The following is a 13,532-nucleotide window of genomic DNA, read 5'->3' on the forward strand; positions in this document are numbered from 1 at the left end:
TCTACATTCTGACCTTGGATGGGTCATTTGTTAATAGTTTTGGACCTGTATTTTTTTTTTACACAATTATAAATTGTAGATACAGAAGACATGAAAAAAAATCAGCAGTGATGACTATGTATTTTAGAATGTTATGTTGTAGCCAAATAAAGGCAAAAAAGAAGACAATACAAGTTTAATAAAATACTCTAATGAGGAACATGGCAAGGCATTGATCCAGCCTGTTCACTGTAAATTTTATGTATTGAGGCAAACAGCAGACACAATGGGGGAAATGCAATGACTCACTTTCTTTCTTTGGATGTGAAATGTGAAAAAAGAAGGAAAAAAATGTGCCAAAATGTACTCTTTTTTTCATAGTTTTTAATTTGAATGTTTTTTTTTTTTTTTAACTTAATTATCTGTTTGATTGCTATGAGCAGCAAGAACAGTTTTTTCCTTCAGACACTTGGGAAGTATGTAAGCATACCTTTCTGTTTGCAAGGGGATTACAATACACAGTATATACTTTTTTTAAAACTGATCTACACCCACTCAGTCATGGTATTCAGAAGACAGTGTATTGTTCACAGTACCTCCACCGTGTTTGTACGCTAGATATGGGAATCTCCAGACGTTCCCAAGTCCTACGGCATACCCCACTAAGGACAACAAGTAATCTGTTTTGCTAGACCAAAACTCTCGCTCTGGATTTTCATTTGTGCCGTTCACACTTGTGTTATCCTGAAAAAGAAAAAAAATAACGTTGAAGCTTGCTAAATGCATGACATAATTAAAAAAAAAACCCACTGAAACAAAAGCAAAAACAATTGTGTAAATATTAATTTTAATTATCCAGTCATGTACAGATGATTGGGTATTTAAAGTAAACAGGAATTTGCTTTTCACTTGCTTTGCTAATTTAAGTGAATATTCACACAGACTTTTGAGTGAAGATTTTCAACCTGTTTAGTAAGTCAGACTCGCTGTCTTTATGACTTGTAAACTATGGCCAATTGGTGTCAAGTACTGGTTGACCTGTATTTGTCATGTATGCATTGAAGGTAGAGATGTGCACGCCAGACATTTCCGTTTCCTTTTGGATGCATTCGTTCATTGAAGAATTTAATTTCATCATATTTGTTATGTTGAACCAATTCATTTTCGGAAATCCTTTTGTATTTTAGGCATTCATTTCTTATATTCATTGGTCCGGATTGATTTGAGAAAATTGGCAGCTTTTTTGGAAGATTGCCATATACAGTATTAGTTTACGGTTTCAATATTTTGGTTTTTGGGTTATTCATATATCCTAAATATTCGATATTTTCAGATGCACCTGAATAAATATAATGCAGGATTTGGCACCCTCTCATTTTTCAAGTCCTAAGAATTGAAGTAGACTGTGGAATTCGACTGACTGTGACAATTACAAATTCAATTTTGAATCACAAACGTACTCAAATCCGAATTCAAAACTAATATCAAACTAATTAAAAAATTGACTTAATTTCCACACAGGCCTGAACTACTATCGCTTCATGTGACGCCATCTGAATAAAACAAATGCATTCGTTTATTTTGTTATAACTTTCTTCAGATTCGTTGAAATTTGTTTCTATGTGCATTCCGAGATTCATATACATATGAATCTCCAAAAATCTAATTTTCGTTGGAAAATCGATTTGTTACGAAATAAATTGCACATGTTTAATTGAAGGAAGATATATGGGTATGTTGATATGATCTATGTTAAGTGTAACAAACAAATGGAGATCTGGGTACGTAAATATGATAGATACTGTATGTGTTGTGAGGTTCTATAAACAATTATAAAGAAGAACACATAATGCGAAAGCATCAGGAAGGTGCTCTTGCTGTGGTAGGTATTGATAGTTTCCCCCTTACAGTTCAAACTTGGAGCCTTTAATAAAACCTAAAATAATAAACCCTGGACTGCTACTATTCCTTTCATTGTCTTCAAATCACTTCCAATCCTTCTGTAAGGTTTTGATGAATGTGTTTTTAATCATTAGCTAAATGAATTTAGCATTAACTTACCAAAATAAATACTTGTAATACAGCATTTGTGTACTAGTTATTTTTACTAAATCAGACTTGACTTTAAGAATGTTACAACAAAGCAGTGGAGGTTAGTTATTTAGCAAAGGGAAAGTTCACTTAGCTTAGCAATAAAGGTGAAGTTATGTTCACTTTGAACACCCAATCAGATGCAAGAGCAATAAAAAATAGGATTTTTTTCTTATACATGCGTGAAGTTAAGTTAACACAACTTAAGCCCTCCAGTGGCGCGATTTCATAGCTGCAAAGGCTTCCATCCTCCCCCAGTCTTCCTTCAGGGTTCACGGGCTGCAGCCGCTTGAATGATCAAGCCACAATGACGTCACTCCTGCGCATCTCATGGCCGCAGCACAGGGTTCTGAAGGAACAGCGCGGGTATGCCATTCCTTTAGAATGCTTGAGCTGGTGACATCACTGGTTTCTGCTCCCTAGAATATCTCCTATACTGTGTTTACTACCACTTTAAAAGTAGATTTATAGTAGTCATTCATATTGCTAATAGCTATGTTCACAGAAACAGATTGACTCCCAGCAGTTTATAACAGTCAAATGATCTAGATCAATTGTATATCTCCCCTGCAATATTCCATCACTCTATTACCATTACAGTGACAGTTTAGAAATAAATGATCTAGCTGCCCAGGGGCCAAATTTTGCCCTTTGCTTGCCTTTATCTGGCCCTTGGGACATTAGTTTTCCCACTTATATGAGGAACTATTCCTCCCACTGACACCAATGATGAGGAACTATTCCTCCCACTGACACCAATAATGAGGAACTTTTCCTCCCACTGACACCTATGATGAGGAAGTGTTCCTCCCACTGATACCTATGATGAGGAAATATTCCTCCCACTAACACCAATTATGAGGAACTATTTCTCCCACTGACACAAATGATGAGGAACTATTCCTCCCACTGACACCAATGATGGGGCACTATTCCTCCCACTGACACCAATGATGAGGCACTATTCCTCCCACTGACACCAATGATGGGGCACTATTCCTCCCACTGACACCAATGATGAGGCACTATTCATCCCACTGACACCAATGATGAGGAACTATTCCTTCCACTGACACCAATGATGGGGCACTATTCCTCCCACTGACACCAATGAATAGGCACTATTCCTCCCACTGACACCAATGATGGGGCACTATTCCTCCCACTGACACAATGATGAGGTACTATTCCTCCCATTGACACCAATAATCAGGGAACTGTTCCTCCCATTGACACCAAATATGGGACATTATTATTCTCACTGATATCAAATATGGGACATTATTCTTATCACTGACACTATTGTTGGGACATTCTTCTATAATTCTATATTCCATTTCTTACTCCCACAGTTGGGCCCCGTAACCCCTTCACACCAACAGAACGCAAATATGTGGCCTCGGCTGCAGCTAGAGGCATCACCCCGCTACCGTTGTTTAGAGCCGACGGTCGGCTTTCTTGTAATGACAACCGATGCAGCTGAGGAGCTGCTCTATTGTCATTACGAGGAGTGGGAGGGGACGTTTCTGCCTTCTGATGCCTTCCGCGGCTCACCCGGGTCCCCCGTCCCACTGGGAGACCCGAGCGACCAGCCAGCACAAAAAAAAAAAAAAACATATAACAGGCGCTTAGCCACATATTAAAAAAATTAGTCCATATAAGTCCATATACTGTCCAGTAGGTGTGGGCAAATGGATGGAATAATTTTAGGATAGGGGGGAGGGGAAGGGGGGCACTAGGAAAGTCCAACAATTAGGGCAGCCTTCCAGAACCAGTAAGCCAAAGGTTCTCCAAATTGAATGCAAAAAAAGAGAAAAGAAAGAGGTGCCTCTAAGTGCAGACTAAAACAAACATATTTATCCCATTAAAATATGCACTCACATTGTGCGTATGTAGCGTGTATAAGAAATCCTCCTGGGGAATTCCAAGACCCGAACAAAGCTGAATTCGCCTCTGATTGAGTCTCCGATGTAAAAAGCAGGAAGCGATGTCATGACATCACATCAGGGTACTGGAGCCTTAAAGGCGCCAGATTTTTTTTAAAAAATGACAGCATTCAAAACAGCCAAACTTGTCGTTTTTAATGCTTTTAAGTACAAAGGAGGGATTTGGGGTCTTTTAGAGCCCAGATCCCTCCATAAAGAGCACCTGTCACTGCCTATTACTGTCACAAGGGATATTTACATTCCTTGTGACTTGTGACAGCAATAAAAGTGATCAAAATGAATAGTGTAAAAATAAAAAAAATAAAACAAAATAATTTAAGAAAAAAAATAAAACATTTAAAGCACTCTGTCCCTCTGTGCTTTTGCGCAGAAGCGAACACATACACAAGTTGCGCCCGCATATGTAAACGGTGTTCAAACAACACATGTGAGGTATCTCCCTGATCATTACAGTGAGAGAAAGAATTCTAGCACAAGAACGCCTTTTTAACTCTAAACAGGTAACAGTTAAAAATGTTTAAAGCATCGCCTTGGGAGATTTTTAGGTACCCATAGTGTGCGCAATTTTAAAGAATGACATGTTAAGTATCTATTTACTCAGTGTAACATCATATTTCACATTATACAAAAAAATTAGGCTAACTTTACAGTTTTATTTATTTTTTTTTAATTAATTTCTTCCCAAAAAATTTAATTTGAAAGACCGCTGCACAAATGCTGTGTGACATAAAATATTGCAACAGTTGCCATTTTATTTTCCAGGGTCTCTGCTAAAAAAAAATATATATATATTTATATATATATATATAATGTTTGGGGGTTCAAAGTAATTTTCTAGCAAAAAATATGTCAGAAAAAGGCTTAGGCTCCAAGAGGCTAAGGTCTAAAGAGCAGTAAACTTGCCCTTGGTTTAGAATTTTTGCAAACCCCTGATTTATACAAAGACCAAGTTGAAATTTTTTTTTTTTTCATTTCACCATTTAGGCTAGGTTTACACTGATGCAGTGCGAGCTTATTCAGATTTCTAGTTCAAATTCAATGAGCACTTTCATTGCGATTCAGATGCAGTTCAGCTGAGATTGAAATGCGTTTTTCCATGCAATTTGGATTTATGCCCTGGGGTCTCTCTCTCAATCAGCTTTTCATTGGAGTCTGTCCAGCCGTAAAAGCACTAAATACTCATAGCCATAAAATAAAGAGCTGAATGTTGCTACTCTCTGAATCCCAAATTTCCAAGCAGATTTTTATTAAATTCTGTTGAAGACAAGTACATTCTTCCCATTTAATAGCTTATGGTTTTCTTTTCAAATTATTCCATTAGTACATTTAGTGCATATAGCAATGATACAGTAATATGTGTTAATTATGTGTACCAAACTATAACACAAAAGTTTCCATTATAAATCAAGTTTAAAACTTTTTTCCTTTCTAATCCTAGCAAAGGAGGGAGGGAAGGAAGGAGGGAAGGTCATATTCATAGATAACATAGCATTGAAAAATTAAATCTTGACACTGGTTGGATAAATACTAATAAATGTACTAAAAATGTATGGAAGATAAATTATTTGAAAATGACTTACATTAGTTTTTGTTGACCTTTTCCTACAGCATTTTAAAAATCCAGGTAATGCTATGTTTCCCATTTTCTCCTTTTAAGTAGTTAGCAAGTCCCTTGTTGTAACCTCCTTGCAGTACTGTGATGGAGTGATATAAGGTTTAACAAGACACTGTAGCATATAATTAAGGAGTGTAATAATTGACTTCTTGTGATTACTTGATGAGGCTACCACAGTACACCTAGTTCACAGTAAGAACGAATCACATTTAGGGTTCTGCAAATATTTAAAGTGAATTAACAAAGCCACCTAGAAATGCTGTAGCTCAAAAGGTGAAACAATTCTAATTTCTAAGTTCTCCTTCAAGAACACAATCATTTGTCTGTGAGAAGTATGGCTCCACCTTAAGTGAGTGTCTCTTTCTGGTAATTATTCTTTATGAATATGCATTGGATCCAACTTTAAAGCTGGCCACTCAAGGCTCAGTTTTTTTTCTGGCTGACTGAATGAAAAAAAATGGAACCAATTTTCCCATCCACACATTCAAGGTGGAAGGGGGAAATCCTCCCTACTGTGTCATTGTATTCTGGTGACTTCCCCACCATCTTTATACATTAATCAGCGGCCAATTGTCTGCAAGCACTGGTCGTGTGAAAATATGCCAACAAGCCAGTTCAAGAAAAGTGGTTCAATAGATCAACTTCTCATATACAGGAACCGTCATACATAGATTGAAATTTGTCCGGATGAACCGGCAGAATTTTGATCCATGTATTACCAGCTTCAGGTAAGATTAAGAAAATTGTTTTTTTCCAGTTTAAGGGTAGAGATGTAATATTTTCAGAAATTTTGAAGCCATGGGAAAAAAACATATTTTTTTTTCCTGTTTTTATTCTGGGAAAATTGAAATTTTTTGAAAAATTGCAAGAAAAAATTGTGTGGAGTAGTTTTACAAATTGAGTCATTTTTTTTTACAGTGGGAAGGTGAAATGCAGAGTATATAAAATGATTATGCTTTAAATAAAAGTACATCTTATTCAATAAATAAACTCAACTTGCTTTTTAAAATTAATTTTTTTTGCATTACAAAAGGAATAAAAAGGACTGTATATGTTAAGAACATTTTAACTATACATGAGAATAGGTACCCACCCCCCTTTCCCTCATAATAATGTAAAAGGTTCCCGCCAATATAAATTTTCAGCTACTGACAGCACTGATCCAGAAGCATATATTGCTCTATGAAGAGCTTAATGAATGTTCTCCGGATTTTCAGGCATAATTTTATCTATGAATTAAGGTATTGTGTATTTTTGTAGGCCGTGATTTGTAACACACACACACACACACACACACACACACACACACACAGACTTCTCAACTTCTCTTATAAGCAGAGCCACTCAGTAGAAGATCTTTCCCATCTCCCCCCATTGGCACAGTCAAACAGAAGCAGAGTCAGATGGTGGGAGATAACTTCAATCTCTGTCGGCACACAGAGCAATAATGCTAATGCCATAGTTGCCAACATTTCAAAAACTTTTTCAGGAAAACCTTTTCTTGCTGTGCATTCAGCAAGCTATTATAGGTGGAGAACGTACTTTATTAGGGGTGGAGCATTAATTTAGTATAGGTGTAGTTCTAGAAGAGGCATACCATTAATCTAATAGCATACGTTAATAAACCATATATAAGAGAGCTGTAGGTATTATGGTTAACGGAAAACACAAGTAAACAAAAACAACAAAAAAACACTGGTAATAAGAACCTTCTTCTCAGCATATTTATTCCCCTGTCCCTGCAAACAAATCCTCCTGAGTCCTGACATGAAACTGCAAGCTTACCTCCCCATACAGACTTTCCTCAGATCATCAGCCCAGCTCACCTCCCTTTACAGTGTGAGAAGTAACAGAAAATTGGGCTTTGAGTGTTGGTGGTGCCTTCACCCCGTATCCCTTTAGAGATACTCTTGGATGAAAGCAAGGATTGGCCTTTCTGTAAAAATTGAACTTATATGCACCTGTCAAACAGGTATGAAAAATTGGGCTGTAAGTGTTGGGGGTGCCTTCACACGGTAACCCTAAAGAGGTACTCTTGATGAAAGGAAGAATTGGCCTTGCTGTCTTGCTGTAAAAAACTGAAATTATATGCACTTGTCAAACAGATGAGGAAAAATTGGTCCTTGGGAGTTAATTGTGCCCATGAAACCTAAACCAAAAAGTTAATAAGAAATAAAAGATAAAGATTAGGATAAAATCAACACCCACAAAGCTAGACAGCCTAGACAGTCTTGCAAAGATTCCAGATCCCAAAAATATTTAATCAGCGACATCGACATCAGGGGGTTGATAGCTGCTGCTAATCCAGGACTGATTTATTTTGACAAATGTCAGCCAGTCAATGAAGTCTGTGGACAGAAGCACTCTTTTATCTGTTACAAAACCTCCGGAAACAGTGAATGCCCATTCAGGAGGCATGCTGGATGCAGGGCAGCCCAGCAGCTCAACTGAATACTGGGCAAGTTCCTTCCAGTGGTCTATTTTCAAAACCCAGTAACTCAGTGGATTGTCTACTGGAAATCTCTCTATGTTTGTTTTCACCCATGGATAATCTTCCACCATGTGATGCAGACCCTGCCGATGGGATGTGGAAGCTGAATGCCCTTGGTGCCGAGGAATAAAAATAATGTTAAATGCATCACTCGACGCTCCTCCTTTGACCAACAGAAGCCTCAAAACTACCTTTTCCATGAGATTGTAATCTACCAGAGTCTGGTAAGGTGTTACATAAACTTCTCTTAAAGAGAGAAGTTTATGTAACCTTTTAACGGTGGTCAAGGAGGGTTGCCAACCAATAATGATCCTTCTCCTAATGCCAGAAATACTTGGGGTCCTTTTGCAAGCTTTAAAGAATATGGGAGCCCATGCACCACAAGTTTGTGGAGGCATGACAAGCAGAGTTCTCGGGGTCACTGAGAATTGCACTATCTGGAACTGCCTTCTCCCAGCCACATACTACTCCCAAGGTTTCTGGGGACTGAAGCCCATCTCTTAAGGTTTGACGTACATCTTCCTCTGCTTCAATGCCTCCAAAACTGCCAGAATCATCCTCCCTCTCCTCTTTTGTGTTCTGTGGTGTTGCAAGAATGGTGTCCGCATAAAGCGGGCTTTGAGAGGAAAGGAAGTCCTCCTCTTCCTCCCACTGCTCTGCCTTGATTTGCTTGTCCATATAGCCATGCAGAGTATGCTCCAGCAGGAACACAAGGGAGATAGTGTCACTGATGCATGCATTGTCACCATTCACCATCCTTGCTGCCTCCTCAGATGGTGACAGTATAGTGCATGTGTCCTTTATCAGCAGCCATTGGCATTGGGAAAAAAAAGCCAAGCTCCCCTTAGCCTGTCCTTGTGCCATACTCAAACAGGTACTCATTGGTGGCCCTCTGCTGCATGTGCAGCTGCTGCAGCATTGCCAAAGTCGAGTTTCACCTGGTGGGCATGTCACAAATCAGAATGTTGAATTCCCGCTGAATTTCTGCCAACCAACTGGCTATGTATGACCGCCTGCAATGGCTACAGACTCTTCTGGCCTGCCTTAGAAGTGAATAACTGTTAAAGGAATGATGCACCACCAAATTGAGGACATGTGCTAGGCATGGTACAGATGTCAACATTACATGTTGAAGGGTGGACAGAAGGTTAGTGCCACTATCACACATTACCATTCCTGGCTCAAGCTGCCATGGTGTCAACCACCTCCTGGCCTGCCCCTGCACAGAGTTGAAAGAATCTCTGCTCTGGTGTGGCTCCTGTCCCCTAGACAGACCAGCTGAAGCACTGCATGGCATCTTTTAGCCTGACTCATTGAATAACCCCTTGACCGCTTAGGGGGTACTGATAGTTCATAAAACAATTTAGCAGAAGAGGGCTTTGAGGATCTTGCATTATCACCATTAGCTGTATGGAGAAGTGGTGGCAAAACAAGCTCCAGAACTGAGACTTGTCCTTCATCCTTCCTAGTTGCAAGCAAGCAGAGTTACACAGTGTGCTGTGAACTAAATATATTATGCTTGACCATGCTTGCTGGACCACGTGTCAGCATTATGTGGACCTTGCTGCATACTGCCTTGCCCAAGGATGCCAAACCATTGCCTTTCATGTGATGGTACAGAGCTGGAATGTTCTCTTGTGCAAAGAAGTAGCGACTGGGAACCTCATTGTGGTACAGCACATTCTACGAATTCATCCAAGGGGGGCAGGAGTTGTAAGGCAAGTGTCAGGAAGGACATCGAAGGATGGGCGAGACTATCTTGCAATCAAAATAGAGCCCTGATAGATTGGATCATTTTAGATCTGAACTGGTCTACCAAAAAAAAAGGGGGGGGGAATTCCTCCAAGCCTTATTCTGTACCCCTTCCTAGTCCAGGCATCTCTGTGCGCCATTGAGACGCATGCTATCATCGTGCACTATGAGTGGGGTTACGCCTGCCGGGAGACCTCTGTGAGCCACGGGTACTGCCTACATTATAATGAGTGGCCTAACTATTTCTCCATTGGCCACTGAAGTAACCAGCTCACATGACTGGTTGGCTTTCAAGCCTGTCTGACCTTTATATCTGGCTCATGTGTACAAAATTAGCACTAGTGCTTTCTGGATGCCATGCATGTAGGTTCTACCTGCACTAAGGTAACTGTTTACTATTGGGAGTTTTCAAGTAAGATTATGGCAGTATAGACTTTGTTGCCTTTTTTTGCAATCTACTAGCAATACCTCTTAGGAATTCCCTCACTTACTATTGTATCTTTTGTAGCTCCACAGATTACCAGCTCTAGGAGACTCCCTATCTATACACAAAATGTTTGGCTGGGGACATTTACCACCAGGCTTTCATGGTGGCATTTTTTGAACAGCTCTTTCATCTAAAATATAGGAATCCTTACAAATTGATTTGTTATGGGGGTACATTTTAAAATTTAAATCAAATTTTAGAAGGTAAAATATATTGCACTGTAGTACTATTTATTGAGTGAGAAATTACTACTCATTCCTCGTGCCTTTACAGCCCCCTAACAACACTAAGACTGACCTCCAGCCCTTGTCCTCCAAGAGAGATCTCAACAGCCCAGCTCCCCAGGGCTTGCCTGTCTCAACCTTGCGGTGGGAACCTGCATGGTGGCGGCATCTTCATATATTCTTCCTGGTTTTATTTGTAGTGGCATATTTGTTATCTACATCTATCCACTTGTTTGATTGGTTAGTGTTGAAGCATTACTTATCTTAATTATTTTTGTGAACTCCAACCTTAGTTGTTGGACATATGTGATGTTCTCTATATTTATGTCTGCTTTTATATTTCAGATAGTAACTTCTGCCATCCTCAGACACCTCTGGGGAAGTCCTCGAAACGCGTTAGATATCATGTATTAGATGTCATGTATTATGTCTACAATCTTCATTGTTATGTTCTTTATGACATTTGTCGCTAACTTGTTTTTTCAGATGTAATTTTTAATCTTTTGTATCAATAAATTATCTAAATATTTTTTCACTGATACGTATAATTCTTGGTTAGTGCTGACTTAATCCCAACCCCAGAGGCTTGTTTTTGTATAGAGTAGTGTGGATAACTGAGACGAAATACAGATGGTATAAGACTGTTCAGTTTGCTGCTCCTACTGTGTATTTTCTTTCAAGTTTTTAAGAGTTAATTTGGCAAAGTTCCTATAATTTGGAGCATGTATTTATAAACAGTTATTACTTACTTGTTACTTTCAGCAACAAGCATAATACAAGAAACATTGCAGCTCAAGTTTGTTTTGACAAATTTTTATGAAATTATGAAATTATAAGGACAGTCTGCACTTTCTCTGTAACACAATTATCTTCCAAGCAATTGTCTCCTATTCAGCTCATTATCCCAGTTGTCCATGATGTTCCCTCTCTGTCTCCTGTACCCTCCAGTTCCACAGCCAATATTCTGTTCCCCCCATGATGATTCTAGTGAGATTACACATGTTCAGCTAAATTTTGTCTGATTGTCCAGCTTTGCACACCAGTGTTTTATAAATCTTTTTGAGGTTGTGTTCTGTAGTGAGGTAGAGGTTGGCGGGAGGAAAACAGAATGCAGAGGGAAACCAGACATCCAACACTTCCTGAAGCTGGATGCAGAAGATACTTTAGGCAGCGGCCGCTCTGCAACAGAGCCACATGGTGGAGCAAGCAACAAGACAGCTGATTATTAACTGTGTTCTTTTACAAGGTGGACTTTAATTGTTTTTTTGGAAGTGACAGGTACACCATGTGACCATATTAGGTCAATGATGTCACCAGCATCCCAACATCTTGTATTACATGTAGCTGCAGGATGGGGAAGTCCCTGGCCACAGCTAAATTGGCTGGTGGTTGTCTATCATGTGACAGTTTCTCGAAGAAAAAGTCATAGCTTATCTTTACAGGTCCTAACTCATTACAGGTTCTAAAAAATAAGTAAAATAAATTCTATGAGAAAAAAGGCTTGCACAATCAGCCTACCCATACATGGTTTGAATCTTGGCTAGTCCCTGCTGAACCAGTCGAGATTTGAACCATCTATGGCCAGCTTAACCCCTTCCCATCTACAGTATGCATCTATGCGGCCTCGCTGGACTGGGCTTTTTTTCCATGGGGTCACACATATGCGTATATGTCTGTGTGCTGGGAGCACATTGCACAGCCCGCTCCCAGCAAAGAGACTGGGGTCCCACTGGGAGCCCGGGTCCTGTACTAATGATCGGAACTAAACTCCTGGTTCCAGGTCACCTGATCTCTGTAATGGCCTCTGATTGGCTATCGTGATCAATCACTGTGAAGATCAGTTTCTCTCCTTGCAGAGAGAAAAATAAACAAAACTGTGTAAAAAAAAGTAAGAAAAATAAAAAATAAAGAAAAAATACCTAGATCAAGGTTTGATCTAGGTCAGTGCCAAGGTTAGTGTTTAGGTGAAGTAAGGATCAAAGGTCAGGGTCTGTATATTTTTGGCAGTTTTTTTTTTTTTTTTTAAAGAAGCATTGTTTAAATTAGTATCAATGTCAGTTAGTGTTAGTGTGTTTTAGGTAGGATAAAAAATAGCAAAATGCACACTATTGTTTCTGTGCTGTACTACGGGTACATACACAACTAACATTAACATATGTGGTATCACTGCAATTGTCGCTGAGCAGAATTTATTTTGAGTTGTTCTTTGGTGGTAGGTGTTGGCAGTAGCAAGAAATATACAGCTACATTTAAAAAAAAAATGATTTTGTTTACTTTTTTGGGCCAGTTTTTCTTTTCAGTTGTGATGATATGTACAATTTTACTAACACATATCAAAATTGCAAAATTGTGCTTAGGTATTAATGTTTGTTTTACCCTTAGGAGTAACAGCCCATTCAGACTGGCGCGATCCGACTTTGTGGGGCGACCTGTGAAGTCGCGGTGCACAGCGTATATAATAATATAATTTAAGTCAATGAAAGTCGCCTCCAGGTCGCCCCAAAGTAGTACAGGACCCTTTTTCTAAGTCGGAGCGACTTGTGTCACTCCTATTAGAACGGGTCCTGTGCTAATCAATGGCGAGCGACCGAGCGCTGACAAGTCGCCTGACAAATCGCGCTAGTCTGAATGGACCCTAAAGGAGTTAAGAACTAGATACAACTGAATGTTATCACACACATAACAAAAGGATTAGAAATCTGTGAGATCATTAAGGTTGCAAGGCTTTGCAGGATTCAAAATTGACAAGACATACATTTCAAAATGAGACTAAATGGGTTTATTTTTTTAGATACTTTATCACCGCAGGTACTTGGATTTGGATTTGAAATGTTTTACCTCTGATTGTTAAGAAAAATAAACAGATGTGTAGTGTATCTATGGCAGAGTAATATCAATATACAGTATGATGTATATGATAAAGATGAGGATGTTTCCTTGGGAAGGG

At 39.1% G+C, this 13,532-nt stretch overlaps 1 protein-coding gene across 1 annotated transcript in view; it reads right to left on the reverse strand.

The window, feature by feature from the left end:
* LOC309560917 (sodium- and chloride-dependent neutral and basic amino acid transporter B(0+)-like) overlaps window positions 1-5,925 on the reverse strand; it is an 84,456-nt gene extending 78,531 nt beyond the window's left edge. Inside the window, exons 1-2 of the mRNA XM_082264607.1 lie at window positions 5,597-5,925; window positions 576-723 (exon numbers count right to left, since the gene is read on the reverse strand). Of these exons, the coding sequence (XP_082120733.1) occupies window positions 576-723; window positions 5,597-5,659 (211 nt within the window). The 5' untranslated portion in view covers window positions 5,660-5,925. The remainder of the gene's footprint in view (window positions 1-575; window positions 724-5,596) is intronic.
* Window positions 5,926-13,532: the final 7,607 nt, after the last annotated feature.

This window comes from Pelophylax lessonae (assembly GCF_965119305.1).
Source record: "Pelophylax lessonae genome assembly, chromosome: 7".
In the NCBI taxonomy this organism is placed as follows: Eukaryota; Metazoa; Chordata; class Amphibia; order Anura; family Ranidae; genus Pelophylax; species Pelophylax lessonae.